Consider the following 23,661-nt stretch of genomic DNA (forward strand, 5'->3'; position numbering starts at 1 on the left):
ACAATTTCAACATGACAGTATTGAATATGGGCAGCATGACACGGATTCCAAGACCTCCTGCACGTCCACATGAATTAGATTTATCACTTTGCTCGACTTCAATTCGGCTGGATTGCTCCTAGAAAGCATTTCTTGATTTACACTGTAGCGATCATTTACCAATCATCATCTCAATTAGCAGTCACAAAGGCATTGCTAATTCAGTTAATATTACATATGATTTGACAAAAAATATTAACTGGGTTAAATACCAAAGTAGTATCTCAATTACCTTGAACTCAATGGAAGAGCTTGAAGAATATGACTTCCTCGTTTGTTCGATTCTGGAGGCCGCAGAACAATTTCAAACCAAACGATTTCTTGGTCCATCGTCTAACAGAAGACCTCCAAACCCTTGGTGGATGCTAAACACGCGAAACAAAATGCTTTCAAGACGTTTTTAAAACGAGGAGGAGGAACTCCTCAGAATTTTGAAAAATTCTAGACTTTAGAAACCAAGTATAAGAGCATACTTCGGGCCAAGATATGTAACTATTGGAGACATTTTGTCGAAGTTTTGTCAAGAGAAACCTCAATGAGCACTCTTTGGAACACGGCCAGACGAATGAGGAATCGTAACGCAGGAAATGAGAGTGAGGAATATTCGAACCGATTAATATTGGATTTTGCGAGGAAAGTTTATCCAGATTCTGTTCCTAGGCATAGTATTATTAGGGAGTCTTCTCTAAATAATGGTTTCATTGATAACCCCTTTTCAATGATGGAATTTTCCTTAGCACTCATGTCTTGTAACAATAACGCTCCTGGGTTGGACAGAATTAAATTCAACTTGGTGAAGAATCTGCCCGGCCTTGCAAAAAGACGTTTGATGGATTTGTTTTGTTCCACCTGACTGGAGGCAAGTGAAAGTTATCGCCATTCAAAAGCCGGGGAAACCACCTTCCAATCACAACTCATATAGACCCATTGCAATGTTGTCCTGCATCAGAAAATTGTTCGAAAAAATTATTCTTCGACGTCTCGACACTTGGGTCAGTAGAAATAAAGGGACGAATGATTGCCTTGCGTTACTTTCGTCTGACATCCAAATTGCCTTCGTTCAAAAACAACAAATGGCATCTGTATTTTTAGACGTTAAAGGAGCATTTTATTCAGTTTCCATTGATGTTCTTTCAGACAAGCTCCACCAACATGGACTTCCAGCGGTTATAAATATTTGCACAACCTTTCGTCAGAGAAGTTCATGTATTTTTCATATTGGCGATTTGGCAACATTCAGAATCAGCTACATGGGTTTCCCGCAAGGCTCATGTCTCAGTCTGCTGCTCTAAAATTTTTACGTGAATGACATTGACAACTGTCTAGTAACCCCATGTACACTAAGACAATTGGCAGATGATGGCGTGGTTTCAGTTACTGGACCCAAAGCTATTGATCTGCAAAAACCATTGCAAGATACCTTAGATAACTTGTCCGTTTGGGCTGTTCATCTGGGTATTGAATTCTCTGCGAAGAAAACAAAGCCGGTCGTCTTTTCACTAAAGCATGATCCCACGCAGCTTCAGCTTCCTATGATGGGAAGAATGATTCAACAGGTTTTGACTTTCAAATACCTCGGGGAGTGGTTTGATTCCAAATACATGTGGGGAGGACACATTAGGTATCTGATAACAAAATGCCAACAAAGAGTAAATTTTCTTCGAACAATAACAGGATCTTGGTGGAGTGCTCATCCGGAAGATCTAATAAAATTGTATCAGATAACGATACTTTCAGTGATGGAATATGGATGCGTTTGTTTTCTTTCCACTGTAAACTCCCATATTATCAAATTAGATGAGTCTTGAAGTTCTGGCAGGAGTTCTTCCATTGAAAGATCGCTTTTAGAAGCTTTCATCACTACTGCTAATAAGATGTGAGGTACTGAATCCCCTGGTTATTAATATCTTCGAAGGGCTAGTTGAGATTCAATCTCAAACAAGATTCATGACAGTATATTTTAACCATATGTCACAGGAAATCAACCCTTCAATATATATTCCTATCCGTGTCAGCCTTCTAAATGTTCCTGACTCAACGTTTTTTAGACACTTCGATGCAGCGCGAAGTGCGTGGAATCCCGGAACACCTACACTCGATGGAAATCCCAAAAATATTTACAAATAAGTTCAGGCATGTTGACTCTGAGAAAATGTTTTACACGGACGGATCACGAATTGAAGAGGCTACTGGGTTTGGTATATTCAACAATAATATTTCGCCTTCATTTAGGCTTCAAGAACCTGCATCTGTTTATATAGCAGAGTTAGCAGCAGTTCATTATAGCTTGAGTGTAATCGTCACATTATCTCCAAACCATTATTTTCTCTCCACAGATAGATTGAGTGCAATTGAAGCCATTCGCTCAAACGCTGCTGGCAAGAATGAATCGTTTTTCTTGGGCAAATAAAAAAAGGGCCTGAACGACAAATTAAATAGCCGAAAGAGCCGATAGTTTAGCTAAACTTGGTGCTATTGAGGGTGAAATTTATGAGAGAACGATTGCTTTCAACGAATTCCAGAGCGCGTCACGACAATGAACACTTGAGAGTTGGCAAGCTTCCTGGGATAGAGATGATGCCCTCAATTATTCCTTAAATATAGACAAAAGCATGTTTCAGGAGACTGGATGTGAGTAGGGATTTCATTCGTGTGATGTCCAGACTTATGTCCAATCACTACACGTTAGATGCACATCTCCTTCGAATTAGACTGTCCGAGACTACTCATTGTGCTTGTGGCGAAGGTTATCGCGTTATTGATCATGTCGTTTGGACATGCGTGGAGTATCGTGTTGTCAAATCTCAACTAATAAATTCCTTGCGTACCTAAGGTAGACTACCCAATGTCCCAGTTCGCGACATTCTTGCTTGACGGGGCCTTCCTTACATGAAACTGCTTTATCATTTAGTCCATTGAAGTTCCAATTTAAATTTTATTTTATGTTAGACTCCTTTCTCTTCCGTGAGTTCAATCAATAGTCAGCTATATTATATGAATAAAAGTGATGAACTGATACAAACAAACCTAAATAGTTGTAATAATATAAACTATTATGATATTCGAAATGTATTAGCTTTAAAGTACTATGTATTGTGGATATCAGGTCGAAGAAAAACCTATGTATATTGCCTAAGAAATAAACGTATTTATGAAAAAAGCAACAAAAACTGAATAAAATTCAAATTCAAACAGGGAAGAAAGAGATGGCAATGCAATATGTTCTGAACAAAAGGATTTCAAAATTAAATCTTTGTTCAATTCATTGTTACCCGATAAAATGTGAACAATTTTTAACGCTGGTACCAAACGTTCAAGTTATTCTAGTGTTATCATATTAGGACAACATATGACGGGGGCATAGTTTTGTCATTATTGCTTTTCATTTCCTCGTACCTAAAAATTGAAAGCAGTAGTAGAATTATCATAAAAATTTGCTTCAAACATTTCGTCGCACGAACGAATGTTGTTCTGCGTAACTAACTTATTCATTTTCAAGATACCGCACCCGTCTACAAACCAAACAGCCAGTGGTTGAAGTGACTCGAGCTAGCAGAGCACCGGCTAAGAGGGTGAACATTTCGAAAAACGAATAAAAAAAAAGCGAGCTCAAATTTACATATCAATCGCTCCCAAAAGCTGCTTGACAGTACTTTGCTTCCATTTTGTCAGATAATCAGCGGAAGCTTAATTCTCTTGGCGGAAAAGTAGACGAAATTTCCCAACACACCAAGTGCAAAATTTCCCATTTAGGTACTCTCGACGGAGAGCTTCTGGTGGAGGGAAAAGAAATGGCAGGGCAGGTCAAGACGAAAGTTTTAAGGAACAAAGTCTTGTCTGCCGCTTTTCACACCCTCGTGCAAACGTACGTGGCTACATTTTTAGCCGGTTTTACTCATGAAGACGTAAACTGTAACGGATTCTTTCTACGAAAGTATGGTGGCGCTTCCGAAACTCAACGAGTTAATCTTGGGTTGAGTGGAAAATTCTTTTTACAGCCAAGCAAAATATATTGCATAATTTCACTGTTATTCCCAAATCATACCGTTTAATTGTTTCTTTATTAACAAGCTTTACTTTTGAACCATCAACTTTGCTCCCGCAGACAAACACAAGCAACATTCTGTCATTCCAACCCATGCTGGAAACAATGAGAAAGAACTTTAATAAACAAGCGCAAAATTCAATTTAAAACATGCAATCATTAATCTTGAAAATCTTTTCTCTCGCTTGCCTTAACTAAGCAAGGACCCGGCTTCACTGCCACCAAACTGGCTGATGGCGATTTTCCCATCGGAACGAATGACGGGGAAGGAAAGGGGGAGGGATGGAGAGGCACATCACGATCTCCTAGTGCTCAACTCAACTCAGCTCAGCTCAGCTCGCGGCACTTCACCGCGAAACGCAGTACCAGAAGCGACAGAACCAGGAGTGAAATCGTCTTCCGCTTCACGCTCACGGTTCGGGCTTAGCTACCTCATTTACACACAAATTACTTTTGTTTTATTTGTTCTCTCGTCCGTCAGAAGCTCGGGAAAAGCTTTTTGCCGAAGAGAACAGAAAAAAATACAGATAACCGGAGATCCCTTCCCGTGGTTGGAGTTAGCCGCACGGAATGTTTGTTTAATGGAGAAAGGCAAATACAGAGGTTGGCGAGAGATGTGTTCGTTTCTAACCGGATGCTGGGCTATCAGATGGAGAGAAGTGAGTGCGAACAACGTATCAAAGATAGGAGGGAAGTGTGAAATAAAAACTGGGAAACGCCAAACCTAACGACCTTCCGGAGTGCTGTCTTCATGGTCAAAGTTGGTATCGGCTATTAGAGGAGAATCTGGATTGAGTTTTAAATTGGTTTCAAACTACCGTTAAACTCTAGCATCTTGGTCGTTCTTAAGCCCATTGACACAATGATGAATTAGGAAAAGGGAGTGAATCCATAAATCCTGTAAAATAGACGACTGAGTATTGTTTTGAGTTGAGATGAATTTACTCGGTTTCAATATATTTTGGTATTTTAGTCAAGTGAAGAAAACCAGCTTCACATGACTGCATCAGGGTTAAATACAAATCCTTATCTTATCCGTGATATGACGTAAAATTTTGCTCGAAGTTTAACAAATACAGTAAAATTTTCAGTGTACATTTTTCGTCTATAATTATACTCACAAGTTTGAACATTGCTTACCTGCAAACGAAAAAAATAATTGTTAGTAAGAGTAGGTATCGCAAAACATTTAATTTTTTAAGTTGACTATTAAAACTCGAGATAATTAGTTTAAGCTAAGCTAAGCTTTGGTATTACATTCCTGTAGTGGAATTTAACCTTCTTTTTCAACAGACTTCGCAGCCGATTCGGGGGTACAGAATCACTGCATGGCTGGTGCTACGATTCTACTGACACTACGAATCCTTCCATCCAGGTCGGGGCTCGAACATACGACAACTGGTTTGTAAGATCAGTGTCCTATGCATTGAACCGCCAACCCGATAATTAGTTTGCATAGATATAAATCTCATACCGCATTAGAATTTATGGCAGTACACCCAAACCTCCATTTACGTATTGATCGGGACTACGTAAATCGAATTATGACGTAAAAAAAGTTTACGTTATTTGGAATCTTCAACGTGAAAAAAGTTTACGTTATTTGGAATTTTCAACGTAAAAAAAGTTTTCCTTATGTATATGTATTATTAGATATGTATAATATATTGGATAGTTATGGAACGAAAATTATGAGTAATTTCAAGAAAAGGATGTTCTAAGCAACATCAATTTCCAAGATGGCGACTTCCGGTTCATTGATATTCCTTAAAAACCCCAACAATATGAGTATTATTGGAACGGGATTGATTAGTCGATGTCGGAAAACGATGTTTAAGGTGGCTCAGAATACCAAGATGGCGACTTCCGGTTCATTGATATTCCTTTTCGAAACGGATTTGATGAGTAGATGTCGGAAAATGATGTTTAAAGTCATTTCAAAATCCAAGATGGTGTTTCTCGAATCCTGTAGCAAAACGAATGTTTTCGGAACGGGTTTAAAGAACAGTTCTTAGTAAACGTTGTTTGAGTAATTATGACTGACTATCGAATACTTTATAATATTGTTACTTTCGGAACGGAATTGAAGAGTCAATATAAGGAAGAAAGTTGTTTCAAATAAACTTCAGGAACTTTATTCCAAATTCAACATAATATTAGCTTGACACTTACAATCGAATTGTCAAACAAATACATAAATTGTTTAAAATGCTTCGATGTAAATATTTTAAGGTTCATTCTTTGGTGAAAGAAATGTTATTATTTAATTTTCAGTATTGTAGTAAATATGATTTATTTGAATATATTCAAGTTTTGAACTGCAGTTAAAACTGTTATTTTCGTTGTTTTCGTTGACTGATTTCAATCCCTGAACTGATGATTAGTGACCCATAATTTCATTCCGGTAAATCACAAAAAACTAATGAGTCAAACAATTAGATTCTAAAATGATTTTGGTGACTTTTTCATAGATTTGAATTAGCAACTCACAGTTCCTCTTCATATCGTTACACTCAAACATTGTTTTCGAAGGGAGCGGGTCACTTCGCCGAAAGCCATTTCGCCGAAAGTCGTTCCGCCGAACACCATTTCGCCGAAAGTCGTTTCGCCGAATAGTTCATTTCGCCGAATGTCATTTCGCCGAAAGTCATTTCGCCGAAAGTCATTTCGCCGAATGGGTCATTTCGCCGAAAGAGTAATTTCGAATATATTGCATTATTATTTTTTGTGTTATTATGCCTCCTGTATAACTGATGTGGCGCAGCCACATAACCGAAGCCAAGTTGTCTCGGCGGCATAAAGCCGCCGAGGCGACGCCGGCTGAGTTGGCCGCCGACCCGCCGTCGGAAGCGGCGGCCTCTTGCAAGCAAACCTGTAACTGCCTCGATTGCCCGGTCTACTCAAAGCTAGGTTTCTTTTCTTTAGTTAGGTCCGAACGAGCGGTAGCGAGGTCGGACAGCACACGAATCAAATCGATGTGGCGAAGCCGCATTAGATATTTTTTCACTTAGTAAACGGAAAATACCACATACATTTGCTTGGTAGATACACCTATACAATTGCTTTGATGCTCAGTGGCTAATAGTCAACAAGTTTCCTTGGGAACTCCGCTCTGAAGTTCATGAATCAATCTTTATTCAAGAGTACAAGAATCAATATTTATTCAAGAAGGACAATTGTAGGTCAACAAAACGGGCGTACATTCATTTGTTTTTATTTTAAATAAATTCCAATGATAATATCAAGACAACTGCAGGAATCGGCGAAATGACCCATTCGGCGAAATGGCTTTCGGCGAAATGACATTCGGCGAAATGACCCATTCAGCGAAATGACCCATTCGGCGAAATGACTTTCGGCGAAACGGCTTTCGGCGAAATGGCTTTCGGCGAAATAACCCTGATCCGTTTTCTAACATGTACTCATGTCATCTTGGGATTCAGACCCACCTCAAACATATTTTTCCGACATCTACTCATCAATCCCGTTCCGAAAATACCCATACTGTGAGGGTTTTCAAGGAATATCAATAAACCGGAAGTCGCCATCTTGGAATTCAGAACCACCTCAAACATCGTTTTCCGACATCTACTCATCAATCCCGTTCCGAAAATACCCATGTTGTGAGGGTTTTCAAGGAATATCAATAAACCGGAAGTCGCCATCTTGTAATTCAGAACCACCTCAAACATCGTTTTCCGACATCTACTCATTAAACCCATTCCGAAAATATCCATATTGTAGTAATTTCCATGGAATATAAATGAGCCGGAAACAATTTTCATTGTATGCAAAAATCTCTTTATACGAAATAGGCTCGTGAAAAAAGTTTACGTTATTTGGGATTTTTGTCGTAAAAAGAGTTTCGTAAATATTTACGTAAACGGAGGTTTGGGTGTAATAATAATGGATTAATAAATACATGAAAATAACTAGTTCTAATTTAAATTACAGAATTATAGTACGTAATCCACGATATTTATAAAATGATTATCAAAAAACGTGACCAATAAAATTCAAGAAAACATGTTTGTAAATTTCATAAGACTATCATATGAGAGTCTGGAGTAAACGCCTTGAAGGATCTCCCCTCTACAGCATAAGATTAACTTTTATAATACACAGTTTTTTTGCAATGAAATTTGTGTAAATATATATTGGAGAAGTCGAATGAATGAAAAACCAACAGAAAAGATGAGTTATTGGAAAAAGATACGCTCAGAAACATTCAATGAATCATATTTTCTGTTAGTTTTTCATTCATTTAACTTCTCTAATATATGTTTCCACTCAGTATTTGCAAAAAACTGAACTTAGTTATGACGGCTTTACGTCAAACCAACTAAAAATAATAAAATCGTTTTATAATACTCGTTTTCATTAGCAATCTTACGTAGGTGCTTACAGAAAACTAGAGATCCTGGCAACTGGATATCGCTCATTCGACAGGAAAAGTGTAATCGGTAAGATTTTTCTACACAGATGAAAATATTTTGTTAATTTGCAATAATTGTCAATCAGTGTCAGTGCTATAATCCAGCTTTAATCGCGAACTCAATGAGGTTAGTATGAATTTTGCTCAATTACAGAAATTGACAGCAGAAAAGATGATAAATTCAGATTCGACTTGCTTCGATTTGAATGAAACTTTGAACACGTCTTCAGTACGCTAAACAATTTGGTTGGCACAGATGGATGCATCAAATCGACTCAAAATTAATTTCAAAACAAATTCTTCAAATCAAATTCTTCAAAGCAACTGTGAAGTTGTTAATTATCTGGAAATAGTGTTCAATAAAGGCTTCCTTAAATTAGTGCGTAACCTTGAAAAAATATGCACCGTAGAAAAAAGGTAGAATGAGTTGCCTTGAATTGAAAAATTAGTTGCAATTTGAAAATGAAAAAAAAAATCGTTTCAATGCTTCTTGCAACATTTTTATTTTAAACTCGTTATTAAAACCAACATTAGAAGTAAATTCAATAGGTGTTTTTCTAAAAACGAAGAAGTTACAATTCATGATAAATTCGTAGACACTTTCGAAACTTCAAGTTTTCTATTAAAAATGGTCAATTGAACACAAGAATATCATTATTCTGTTAAAAATAGTTCTTAATCCACTTATCAGTGGGATGACACCCTTTTCATCAATGCGCATTTAGCAAGAATATTCTTTGGTGTTGCAAGATTTTTCAAATGATATCGCATGGTTTAAATAAAAAATTAGTTTCATTGTAAATTACTTAAATTTATGGTTTAATATTTTATTATTAAAATTAATAATTATTATTAAAATTTCCAGTATTCTAAAATTTATCCCAATAAAAATTGTGGTTCTGGAGAATGACAATGAATAGATCAAAACAGTTTATCGGTGTAGTTTTGAATGAATTGAAATTTTATTGAATAATCGCATTCCACTGGAATTGCTTCTATTCAAGACAGTTGAAAGCGATTTAGTTATATAAATGTAACAAATAATGCCATATTCCCTGAATACCTTGATATTACATCATAGTCTAAAAATAACGTTGCCAAAAAAGAGCCGTGCTAAATTCTGAACATGCAAAATATCCATGCTCATTACTCAATATTTCAAGTACTCGGAAACCATTGCATTGGAAATTGTTTCTAATCTTGCTTCCATATTACCATAAGTTGTTTACGTTTTGAAAAACACATTCTGTTTACAAGGACAAATATGACGAATATGACACTTAATATTTTGGAGTGAAACCTTGTCACAACACAAATAGTATACATCGGTACTAAAAACAACAGCGTGCTGGTTGACGGCAAGGCCATTCGTTTTGCAACTGTATGTGTGTACATACAAACACACAACAAAGCCTTGATATTACATTGCTTTTGTGGAATGGCTTGTTCTAAGATCCTACTGACACTAAGAATCACACAGACATTTTCTAAATTTGTTGAGCTGAATCGATTGGTATACGAAAATCGGCCTCAAATTTATTTTACAAAGCTTACTATTTTCGGTTTTGGGATAGCATAAATAGTAAATTAGTAAATTCTAATAAGACCCATATTTTAGAACAGTTATCACCCTATAATTTCAGGACCGAAAGTTGAAGTGGAATAAAATTTTATAGAACCCTTTGAGATAATATAGTATTATATATATATAAAATATTTTCCAACACAGATTCAAAGTCAAACCGTGTCCGAAAAATCGAGGTAAGATACATTTTTGAATTTTCAACCTTTACTTCCGGAACTAAAACCCGGGCTGGTGGTTCAATTCAAAAGGCGCTGGCCTTACAAGCCAGCTGTCATATGTTCGATCAGGAAGGTTTTTAGTGTCAATAGAATCGTAGTACTAGCCATGCAATGATACTGTACGCTATGAATCGGCTGCGAAATCTGAAGAAACATAAATATCTTTTGCTGTACTAAACCTAATAACTTTGATAAATGCCATCAAAAATATGTTTAGTAACTTACGATAAGCTTTGCAGTGATCTGAAATAATTATAAATAATACAAAATTTACAAAGTTTTATCAATGATTTATAAATAAAAATTCTTGCCATCAATTCCACTACTGGTAGAAACAATTTTGTTTTTCTTCGCAAATTTTAAATTCAATTTCTATTAACAAATGATACTTATACTGACAGGTTGGTGGTCATCGAAAATATTTAATTTGTCGGTTCTTGTTATTACCAATTAATCGATCCCAAAAAAATTGTTTACAATGATTTCTGTGATTGGAATAAGCTTATCTGTAGTAATAGAAAATGAAACTCCTTCAACTGTCCTAAACACTTCTAAAATCTCCAGACAGTTTTTTAAATCTTCTAATATTTAAATTATTTTCTAAGTGGCATTAAAAGCAAAGTTTTGGAAACATTTTCCATGTATGGCATAACTTTCCAGAATATTTTGTTATCCTCAAAGTTTCTATTTTCCAGTCGCTTTCAACAGCTTCTTGGAAACAGTGATTTCATAAACAATTACTAAACAATATTATTAAAGGACGTATCAAAGTAGTTTATACTATTCAAAAAAAAATTCCCAAAAACTAGTTATTGTGGACAAAATGCATACTGGTGAAAATATCCATTCAAGAAACGATGCTTTGGAAAAAGTGATGATGAAAAATTTGTCATTTTCGTAAATAGAACTCGAAATAAAGCCAAACAATCCTTCTGACCTTTTAAGTATTGAAATCTGAGAAATTCATAGCCATTTAAATCTTTAAATTCAATAAAATATATTTTATTAAAATTTATGAGCATCTCTAATATCAAATAGTTTACCGATATTATCAGAAATCCTCGAAAAAGGCAAGTTTTGAATAAGTTTTGCAATCGATCCTTAAAAACTTCCTTTAGTTTTTGGTTTTCCAGTGAGACAGCAGATAATCATATCTTTTGAAGTTTCGCAGGTGTTACTGAATTAATACTTCGAAACAAAACATTTTAATGTTTTAGTAAAGTTAGTAGTAACACTCGTTTATATTGCAGATTACTCGAGTTTCATTTAATAAATTCATTCCGGTTCTTAGAAACAATATATAAAAAGTCCCGCTATTGAAAAGAGTTGTTTATTTAATTTTCCGGCATATAAAGTGATTCCATACCTGATGCTATAGACGTAACTGAGTAGTAATTTTATAACTAAAGACTGTCCCAGAAAGTATGGATGCATCCAAAAACCGCTGCAATTTCGCGATGGTTCAGAATCTGTCAAGTTTTATAACTGCGTCCAGTTGTTTACACTCTTCTCTAACAACTTGTGCAGTTGTTTATTCGTTTTCATTAGTTTGTTTCGAAAAATAGCAAAAATGGAAGAAGTAAGTGAAAAAGCCGTGCGAAATGCAATCAGGAAGTTCGGTGAGGATAACACCTTTGAGAATAAACCGAAAACGGGTCGAAAAAAAGATCCTGCTAACCCTCAGTTGGATAAACGTATACTCAAGGCGTTCGAGCAAAAGAAGGAGGTTTTTCTTTGTGCTAAAGAACGTTTGAATCTTCGAACCTATAAGAGGCAGAAACAACCAAAACGTAGTCCGAAACAAGAAGCATCGATCAGGCCGAGGGTTCGAAAGCTGTACAATACGATAATTGCTGGAAATTTGAACTGCATAATCATGGACGACGAAACCTACGTGAAACTCGATTACAAATCCTTACCGGGACCACAATATTATACGGTGCGAGAAGGGCAAGTATTAAACCAGTCCGAGACATCGATTGAAGTTAAAAAATTTGGTAAGGAAGCAGTCGCGTATACAGGGGGGTGTTTTAGGGGTTCAAACCCCCTCCGAAACTCAAATAAGTATGATATTATGTAAACTCTTTTTTTTGTATTTGTATGGAAATTGATCAACATGTTCTGAAACACCCCCCGAAATTTTTTTCTGGGTACGCGCCTGTAAGGAAGCTATGGTCTGGCAAGCAATTTGTAGCTGCGGCAAGACTTCGAAACCCTTCATCACCACTGCTTCAATGAACAGCGAAATATACATCAAGGAATGTTTACAAAAAATTCTTCTAGCCATGATTCGAAGCCACAAGGATCCTGTTGTCATCTGGCCAGATTTTGCTTCTTGCCACTACTCGAAATCAACGGTAGAATGGTATACTGTCAAACATGTTACTTTCGTCCCAAAAGACATAAATCCACAAAATTGCCCACAACTTCGACCAATTGAGGAATTTTGGGCATTAACGAAGACACATCTTAGGAAACATGTCTCGGCAGCCGAAACCATTCAACAGTTCGAAAAAGATTGGAAAAAAGTGTCAAAACTTGTCGCCAAGAAGTCTGTACGGAATTAAATGTGGAACGTTCGCAAAAAGGTGCGCCTGCTAGTCTACAATGGCTAAGTAGCTAATTGTGAGAATATTATTCTGTTGTTGTAGTCTAATATTACCAGTATATCGAATAAAATTTGAATATCTAACACTTGTGAATTATTTATAGCGAACTCAAAGTGTGTCCATACTTTCTGGGACAGTCTTTACATAACACACTTAGCTTGGCTAACTATAGATCTTATTACCGGAAATTCAAAACTGCGTGAAAGATGCTCAGCAAATTTTTTCAGTCGATGAGTAATCTGCTTATTAGTGATGATCTATAGTTTTGGAATGGTGAGGTATGAATTATCATTGGAACGGGAGCTTTACATAACATGTGTGTGTGTGTGTGTGTGTGTGTGTGTGTGTGTGTGTGTGTGTGTGTGTGTGTGTGTGTGTGTGTGTGTGTGTGTGTGTAATTTAAGCTATATAAGACAACACAACTCGAAAGGAATAACCTTTATTTTGGCGTGTTTCCAAAAATCATAGCGTGAAATATGGTTTAAACAATACTGACAAATAAGATAGATAGATAAACGGAAATGCTTGTCCTAAATATCAAATTTAAACGGAATTTTGCTTTCGGACAGGCAGATACAAGTTAATACAGTTAATTATGTTAAAATTCTCTCATTTAACAGAGCAGTCATATCAAAACTAGTTATACTTCTGATTGTGAGAAATATTCGCTACCTTGTTGGTTAAGTATGTGAATCAATTGGTTTCAATTAACTTGAATATACATGAGAACAAAAAAGGAAATGTTATATTCAATTCATGTAAATGTGCTAAACTACATAAGTAGAAACATATTTTGTATTTTTCAAGGTATACATTTATTTTTAACGCTAGGATAAATATTCGCATAAATGACGTGCTTAAAGAGAAAAATAGTGAACAAGGCAATAGCACTTCCGATATAAAACTCAAAAGTGTTAACCGAAACTCAATCCAAGCCGGCTTTGACTTTGAAACAATACCCATTGCTGCACTTCAACCTTCAGGCGTAGCCAAGGTGAGTAGCAGCGTTCCGAAAGAACGGAAAAGCATTTCAGCTTGCATATTGATTATTGAAACGAGATATACATTCTAGCTTGTATCCAAAAATAGAGGGTGTTATCGGTGTGAGCGTGACAGCACGAAAAGAAGTTTTAATGCCAATTGATGCGATGAAAGCGAACTTGGATTCACCGACAGCGGCAAATAAATACACAGGTATGAGAACCCTGAACGATTCGCTTGACGTTTAAATAAAGCTAATTGAAAGAACAATTGAAATAATAGGAATAATGATTGTAAATTTTTATTTGATTTGCCGCGGTAAATCTAATCATAATATAGCACGTTTTAGAACTGTGATGATTTATAAATGCCAGTGAAGACGCCTGGTTGCTGACTGCAGAACACAACTGAAACTATCAATGCGGTAACAGCCGAGCAAAGATAAATTAATTATCTCGAAAATTCATTCTAATGAGCAAAGAACGCTTGATTGCGACATGAAACTCCAATGACACAGCCTACTGAAACTATCTCACTGAGGAAATCCTATGTTTTCAAAGCTTAGGCTTAGGATCGCACTGTCGCTAATAAATCTCGTTGCTCATTAGCTGTGTGTTTGTTTTGTTTATCATGACGGAAATGTTAGTTTGGTACTGATGATGATTGCTTTGTCGTGTCACGTCAGTTGTTCTAAAAAAAGTCAGCATAATCAACTGATGCTTTAGTAGAAACATGCCATTTCGAGTGATCGATTGACTAACGTAGAGACTGCGCAAAGTTTTATTTTGCAACGTGAAACATTTCAATACCCGATGAGTCTGAATGAAGTCTTTAATGGTGATTCATTTGAAAATAGCTTCAGAGTCCTAACATAGACAGATCATTTCTTTAAGAAATTGAAAAATTATGAGCAGACATTTTTTTTCCGGACATCTTTCAAAACCAATCTCAATCCCAAATCCAATACCTAGGAGATAACATCCCTGTTCGGGCAAAAAGTTCCTCGCTGGTCGCATAATATAAAATTGCTCTGAAAGTTGCCGAAAGCTTGCCGTAGACTTCATCCAATCCACGTCCTGTCAGGAAAGCAGACCCAAATTGTGTTAACCAAACAAAAGGTAATTAAAATTTCAATGAATACCTCTCCCTGCAGTTTTCCTCTTCCTGCTACCGATATTAGGAAACTCTCCACTTCGGCGTCATTTCCATTATTGTTACTGCCACTGACATTTTCCTTATTTTTACCGCCCCATTCCCGGCAACTCCTACTGACTGGGGGGCACAATATCAGCTCATTTAAAGCGAAAGGCGAAGGCAAAGTACAAATATTGAGTGAGACCCGAATTTAGCAACAAGCGTCGAAAAAGTCACCAAGATTAGCGCGACGAGATAACGTTCAATCTTCGTGCCAGGGTTCTCGGTTCGAGACATTTGTTTTGGTGCTCGGCGATGACAATTAAATAATATCCAAAAGGCATTGGCGCTGACAGTGGCTTTGCGAGGATTCCCCGATGAAAACTCAGTCGGCGGTGACTCGCAGTCTGAACACAACAACCACCGTAATTAGGCGCCGCTTTTTCTATTCTATTTTTCTCGCTTTCACAATAAATGACAGTTTAAAGAGCAAGCTAATGAAGCTTCCGCTTTATTGAGACGCGAGAAATGTTCACCAATGCAGTAGGCCTTGGTGGCTTTCTTTCGGTCGATGTTTACTTCGAAAGTGCGCACTGAAAACTTAATGAGAATGAAGCAATTTGAGTGCCATTGTTTCTTGGAAATTGGCAGTGATGCTAAAATTTAGTTTAACGACAGTTTAAGGTTGTTTCATGGTTTGTTTGTGATTTGACGATTTTACGATTTTTTTACGGATTTTGTTAGGGTTAAATTCAATACGTAGTCGTCTATCGCTAGAACTATTTCCCGCAAAACTAGAATTCAAACTATTCAGTAGAGCGTCTAAATACGAAACGAGAAAAAGAACGACAGGGAAAGCTATTTTTAAACATTCCGACATCAGCTTCTGATGTAATATAATTTTTAAACATGCACGGTGCAATAAACTGATATTTCCACCTGACTGCGAATGCAATTCACATAATGATGCCTGATCCCATAATCATTCGGTCTAGGAAAGCAGTACCATATAATCAAGCAAACAACCACCAAACGATAACCGAGATTTCAATCCAGTTAGTGGTCCATTACCGGTCACAAGCATCCAGTGAAGTAATGTGTCTGCGGATGCCCGTCCACAGAAGTCCGCTGTTCCGCTGAGCTCCCGTTACCCACTTCCATAAACGTCAATTTAACCGGAAGATTCCCTAGCTAATCCTAAATTGAATAGCAGAAAAATCTTTTGTACAACTTAATCTGTAACAAGAGAAGCACCGCAACCGACGTCGAAGCAGAGCATGTATTGTTGGAGTTTCGCCTTTTGCACTATCATTCCGGTTCTGTTTCCTGTGCCCGTACGAACCTACTAGGAACAAACGACATGCTGCTGCATTTCGATTGCAACTACTACTCTCACACACACATACCCTCACTCCAACCGGTTATCTAACATCAGTTTACCTAAAAAATGGAGACGAAGCATAGTTTGTGGTTCAATAGGGGAAATATGTTTTACCAACTGAAGTATATGAAATTAATTTACAATTTCAGTAAAACACTTTAGAAAATTACCCATTTGAGTTTTAGCTATTTCAATGAGTATACACCATTTGACAACTTTATTCCCGACCGTCTACCAGGATATGTTAGCATGGCTTAAGCAAAAGAAAATAAGCTTTTGCAGCACAATTAACAACGTTGGGTGGGAAAATTGGTACCAAAAACAGGTCAGCCGATCAAATTGCGGTCCTTCTCTCACTGACATTCACGCGCACACACAACACACACTGGTACTGGTTTAGGAAAACGCCGATTCCTTTTCACTCGGTTTCCAGACTAAAAAACATCCTGCCGTAGAAGCTATCAAGGAGGCGGTTACTGGCTATTGCCAGCAAATCCAGTAAACAAAACATTGCTGTCCGTTCGTACATAGCATGAATTATTCATTGTTTCTGTCTGATTCCTGATGCTGGAACTATTCCGACCGACACTCGAACTGTCCCCTTCCTGTCAGACTACAAACCTGCATTCTGCCACTGACACCAGTGCTATGAAGATGTCTTTGAATTGCATGAAGTTCAGCGAGTTCTATCCGGTAGCCAGACAGGACAACGCCAGTTTATTTTTTATCTATTCTTGACTGGTCAGTCGGTAGTTTAAATGCACCGCCATAAATATGATCCCGGTTAGGTGATTAGCCATATTTTTTCTGGATAGGTTGGCAGAAAAAAAATCAAGCAGCTATTTCGTTAAGAACATCACAAAAGAGAAGGTGTTGCTGAAGATCCTGATACTCTTGGGTAATAATTAATGTTCTGAAGTTAGTAAATTATTACTTTCCAGCGATTTCCCAAATTTTTTATCCCATCCAACAAGTAAATTTCCGGAACGACTGCCAAATCCTCGCCCACAGTATCGATGATCTCCTTGTGCAAGCGATAGTTATTATTCAGTATTCTGAGGCTTGGGAACAGAAAATTGTCTGAGGGAGCAGAATTGGGCGAACGAGGTGCATGGAGAAATAGTTTGAGCTCAGGACCCGAATGTCTACAGGTTCTCAATGGAAACAAAAAAAGCAGAATTAGTTAATTTCAGTCCTGATTACGATTCTTTTGCGTGCCAGTGCAATGTCCTGGACAATTTTTTTTCGCTTCATGTGAAGCCGTTTCGCAACAAATTCGAAAAAATTTACGAAAATCTTAAAAAACCGACGCCTTGATCTTTCCAATTCAAACAACATCGATCACTTTAACCTCCATAAGCTGTAAAACCTCCCCAAATCGTTTCAAAGCCTCTGTGCTGAAGTCAGTTTATTGTCAGGCACTCGTTCTGTTCTCAGGCGTATGATAGAAAATCCAGGTTTCATCACCTGTTACCAATCGACGTAGATTTCACACCAGCATGGACAAACACGCCTCCAAAGTGCACTCGCGTTCGTGTTTTAGATCCGATGGCAGCATGCAAGGCACCCGGCGGAAAATTTTTGTTCATCTGCAAAACCTCTCCTTAAATATTGTGTATATCTGGATAGGAGGGGCATCTACTGAATGTTTGGATAGTCCTTGTGGCATCTACAAGATCGTACCTTCATTTTCCGGTCAGCCAACACCATTTCATGTATTTCAACACTGCCCTGTCTCTGGAATTTCGTCCAGACATAGTAAACATACATTATAACTGCTATGTAGCCTGAAAAACGTAAGACGCGGGGCTTGTACGATTTACCGAAAGTTGCTAGTAACGAATATTGAAACATATAGTTTTTTTTTTTCATTCAACGTTTATAATGAAAAAATGGAATTCGTTGATCAAAACCAAAATTTAGAATTCATGTTTGTATTAAGCGGGGAGTAAGGGATAATTTGAACAAAAAAAAGTTAGAGGGTTGTATTCAAGACACGACCGAGCACAATAACATTAAAAATGGAACGTTCCTAGGGTCTTCATAATATATACAAAAATAAAGAGATGATGATACACTAAACTAAAAACTTTTTCAATCGACTAATTACAAACTTGCTCTAGTTTAAGCGCTTATTATTATTATATCGCAGCTTTCATTTAGCATCCAATGAGTATCGGAACCTGAACTCGTCACTCTATAAATCATACGTTTTACGTGTGCAAACTAGTTTAAAACGACAACCCAAGAGGTTTTGGAGCTATGTAAATTCCAAGAGAAAGAACTCTGCAATTCCTGCTAGCATCTTCTTAGATGATACTGAATCATCAGCCGATATGACAAAATGTGAATTGTTTGCCACTCATTTCGCGTCAGTGTTTGCTGCCCATTCCGTTGCAACGTCTGAAATTGATTTGGCCATTGGGGATGTTCCTGATAACCTGGTCGATTTTGATATGCCACATGTTACACCTGATATGGTTATGAGAGCTACTCGCAAACTTAAAAGTACGTTCACACCAGGTCCGGACGGCTTACCTTCTATAGTGTTTTGCCGAAACATTAGAGTTCTTGCTGAGCCACTATGCAGAATTTTTAACCAATCGCTTATCGAATCTCGATTTCCGGCTATTTGGAAACAATCGTTTATGGTCCCTGTTCACAAAAAAGGTGATAAACGGAATGTTGCAAATTATCGTGGTATCACGAGTCTCTCAGCCGCATCTAAAATTTTTGAAATTATCGTAAGTAGTGCTCTCCTCGAAAAAGCTAAACGTTATATTTCGAATGATCAACACGGATTCATGCCGGGGCGATCAGTTACCACAAATGTACTCCAATTCGTTACAACTTGTTTTGAACATTTGGAGAAAGGAGCGCAAATTGACGTTATTTATACTGATCTTAAAGCTGCTTTCGATACGATTGACCATGGGATTTTATTAGCAAAATTATCAAAATTAGGAGTTTCTGAGCGTATTACAAATTGGTTGAGATCTTATTTAACTGGTAGAATACTACGTGTTAAGCTTGGTTCAACAAAATCATCAAGTTTCACTAATTCGTCCGGAGTACCCCAGGGTAGCAATCTTGGTCCGTTATTGTTCATTTTATTTTTCAACGACATTTTGCAAGTTCTGATGCCCGGATGTAAATTGGCGTATGCGGATGATCTGAAGATTTACTTTATTGTTCGATGCATTGATGATTGCGTTCGCCTTCAAGCAATATTGGATCAGTTTGTCGACTGGTGCCATCGAAACAAGCTGACAGTGAGTGTTTCCAAATGCGTAGTCATGTCTTATTATCGCATCAAACAGCCTTTAACATTCGACTATGCTGTTGATGGTGTCGTCCTGCATAGAACTCATCAATTTAGTGATCTAGGTGTGCTGCTTGATGAAAAGCTCACGTTCAATATGCATCGATCTGCCGTAATCGCAAAAGCTAACCGACAATTAGGGTTTATTACGAAGATATCGAAAAACTTCTCGGATCCTTATTGTTTGAAAGCACTCTACTGCTCACTCGTTCGGCCCATACTGGAGAATGCTTCAATCGTTTGGCATCCTAATCAATTGAGTTGGAGCTTGAGGATAGAAAATGTACAGCGTAAGTTCATCAGATATGCACTGCGGAACCTACCATGGCGCGACCCGATAAATCTCCCACCTTATGTTGATCGTTGCAAGCTGCTAAATTTGGAAACTCTTCAACGACGTCGTTGCATCCAACAGGCTGGATTTGTTGCAAAACTCTTGAATGGCGAAGTTGACAGCTCTGAACTATTGTCATCATTGAACATCCGAGTACCATCCAGATCTCTGCGTCATGGCTCATTTCTTGTACCTCGCTTCCATCGCACTAACTTTGGATATCATGAGCCGTTTACATCACTGGTTCGTACTTTTACATCTGTTGAGGAACTATTCGAATTCGGAGAACCGTCTTGCCGATTTATCACACGGATTAAAAATAGTGTAATCATATAATATAAGATTATATTTCATGTAGACTTTAGTCAGATGGAATTAATAACAATAAAATAAAATAAAATAAAATAAAATAAAATAAAATAAAATAAAAAATATCGTTTATTTATACCCGGTTTATTTAAGCGCTTAGATTGTTGGTGAATGATAAAATTGACAATTAGTTTCTTTCTTGATAATTAATTATTCAATTTTGATCCCTTTCCACAATTTTTTACATTGTTAAGATTTTGAATAACGTCCTTTAACTAGAATTCAAAGTTACTTGAAAGCTCAATTTTAGATACAAACAACCTAAAGATTTAATCCTGAACAAATGAAACTGTTTTATTTTATGACAATAATCTTCGAGAAACGTACAAACTTATTAATTTTATAAACAGTTAATTGATCCAAGAGAAGATTTCATTTATTTTAACGAAAAATGTTGTACCAGTTAGCTCAGTAATAGTGTAATTTTATTAATCCTTCTTCAAAATCGTCGATAATCTTCGGAAAGTGTCGGTAAATAATATGGCAACAATACGAGGAAGAAAAATGTGAAACAGTCCGCATAAAATATTTAGTTACTTACATTGATTTTCGCTTTGGCATATTAGGAATATACAAAATGGATACGCAACAAAATTCAGAAATTTTGTTCATATTGTAACTTGATGTTATTAACACATGAATGAACATTGTCATAGTTACAACGCGTGTTTTGAAGCAAATAATAATTGAACTGAAACTGGTGGTTAACCAAATTCTACGAGGGTTGCTATTCAAACGATCAATTTGATACTATATGATATTGCATCTAATTGTACTGTATATGTGAGCCTGTGGAACTCATTTATACTACCAAACCGAGGAGGCCACTTTTAGATAAGTTTCAGAATTTAATTTTGAATCTTTTGAAGCGTTTAATTCCTGGTGGGACAACAACTTGTTCAGTCACATATAATAAAGAAGAAGTTTCTATGATTATCATAATAACACAACTTTATACTGAATCCATTTTCGCGCCACCGTTTTGTTCGTATGGGAATGGAGATTTAAGTATGCAAACTGATCCGTTGACAAATTAAAACATTTTTAAGCTGACTATATTGAGGCTTTGGAATCATTTAAATGAGGAAATTCCATTAACAAATCATCGAGGAACAAGCGCTGCAAATTAGATCCGAAAAATCTTTGGCCGATAATTCTAAATTGGCCTGATAGTTACCAGAGAACCAAAATAAAACACTAAATTCAAACCAAGTTTCCAATGGTATGCAATTGAAATATTCAAATGACGTTTTCTCATAAGTTTAAGTTAAATGTTTCCGAATCGATTGGTTGTTGAATTATATAAATCCATCAACAAATGACTGAGGTATGAGCGTTCAAAATTATGGCAGAAAAATGTTAAGCGATTAGTTTTGCATGTTTTAATTTGACACCCAGCCTCGGGAAGCGAAGTGTAAGGCATTTTTAATGGCAAAATCGACCAACAATTTGCTAAATACATGGGATATTTCAAAAGAACCGATAACCACGCTGATTCGGTTCTTCAATAGCTAGATGATATATAAGATATTCAAGCGAACACGAAGCGGTGTTGTGCAGACAGCAGGAAATTTCACCAACACATAATGCAAAAGCGACAATCCAGCAAGTGAACGCATATACAATCCAGTCATCAGCTCACTGGACGAGCTTCTTGTTTCATTCGCAGTCAAACATCAACTAGGCAAAGAAATATTGTGCAGCCTATATTTATAGATTTCTCTTCATACTACGCAGAACGATGCGGTGTTTTTTATGCATGACGCAAAGCCTCCTATGCCGAACAAGAAGTTGACGTCATTTTGTAAAGCAGGGATTGGTGGATGAAAACATAGGTCGATTCCAACCATTTTTTCAATAGTATGCTATTGAAATACTGAAACGACGTCGTCATACATGTTTAAGTTAAAAGTTTCCGAATCGATTGGTTGTTAAATTATAACAATCCATCAACAAATGACCGAATTATTAACGTTCAAAATTATGACACAAAAAGGTTACGCGGCTATTTTTGAAACTTTTAATTGACACCCGGCCCCGTATAGTGAAGAGTAAGGCATTTTTAATGCCAAAAACCTGTTTTAATCAACCTAGTGGTGTAATGATGCCTTTCTCATATCAATCATACTATCATATATAATACTGTGGTATTCTTCAAAATAATTTTCTTCGATTCTTAAAAGAATAACCGAAATCAGTTTGTTCGACCGTCTACTGATAAAAACTATCAATTGGAGAAGATTTGAGGCCGATTTAGAAAACTTGTCACGATTTTTCGCCCTTTTCAGTGATGGTATAAAATTTTTAATACACTTTACCCTATATTCTCGGATCCGGAAGTCGGATCCGGATGAAATTCAGGAACTACGTATGGGACCATAGGTCATTTGAATCTAAGTTTGTGGAAATCGGTCGCGCCATCTATGAGAAAAGTAAGAACACATATTTTCATTTGTTTGCACATTTTACTCCATAACTCCGTAACCGGAAGTCGGATCCAAATAATATTCCGGATTTTTTTATGGCACCATAAGACCCTTCATTTGAATCTAAGTTTGTGAAAATCGGTTCAGCCATCTCCGAGAAAATTTAGTGCAAAAAACGTTACACACACATACGCACATACACACACATACACGCAGACACACACATAGACATTTTGCGTACTCGACGAACTGAGGCAACTGGTATAAGACACTCGACCCTCCGGGCCTCGGTTCAAAAGTCGGTTTTCACAGTGATTGCATAACCTTTCTATATGAGAAAGGCAAAAATGCTTTTTTGTGATTTTTACGAAGGAACAGTTTAAGAAAATTTATTCAAACTTTTTTTACATCATAAAGCATCATTTAAAGAATATTTAGTTAAATTTCCGTATATAAATATTGCAAAATTAGGCGGTGACAGAGCACTCCCCAAAACCTTTTTTGAGAATCACGTTGCGCGGTGAACACGATAACTTGGCGTAGAATTATCTGAAATCAAAAATGTTTTTAAATTTACTCAAAGTACGAGATATTTCTCCACCCTCCGTCATTTTTTTCCATAAATACGTTTATTTCTTAAGGCAGTTTACATAAGTTTTTCTTCACCGTAGCATCACTTCTAAAATAGTCACAACGATTTAAATTTATTAAAACATATTCCTCTTATTACATAAATATCATATTAGGTAATTCGTCATTAATTATGAAATCTACTCGGAAATA

The 23,661-nt window shown here is 36.8% G+C and overlaps 1 protein-coding gene across 4 annotated transcripts in view; it reads right to left on the minus strand.

Moving 5' to 3' along the window:
* Window positions 1–23,661, minus strand: part of LOC131436773 (uncharacterized) — a 607,210-nt gene that overhangs the window by 301,004 nt on the left and 282,545 nt on the right. The window contains exon 4 of one of the 4 annotated variants that reach the window (XM_058605679.1): window positions 2,315–5,224. The exons of the other annotated variants lie outside the window; for them this stretch is intronic. Coding sequence (XP_058461662.1) covers window positions 5,202–5,224 — 23 coding nt within the window. The 3' untranslated portion in view covers window positions 2,315–5,201. Of the gene's footprint in view, window positions 1–2,314; window positions 5,225–23,661 lie in introns of those variants that run through there. 4 annotated transcript variants of the gene reach the window in all.

Source organism: Malaya genurostris, chromosome 3, assembly GCF_030247185.1.
Source record: "Malaya genurostris strain Urasoe2022 chromosome 3, Malgen_1.1, whole genome shotgun sequence".
Taxonomy (NCBI): domain Eukaryota; kingdom Metazoa; phylum Arthropoda; class Insecta; order Diptera; family Culicidae; genus Malaya; species Malaya genurostris.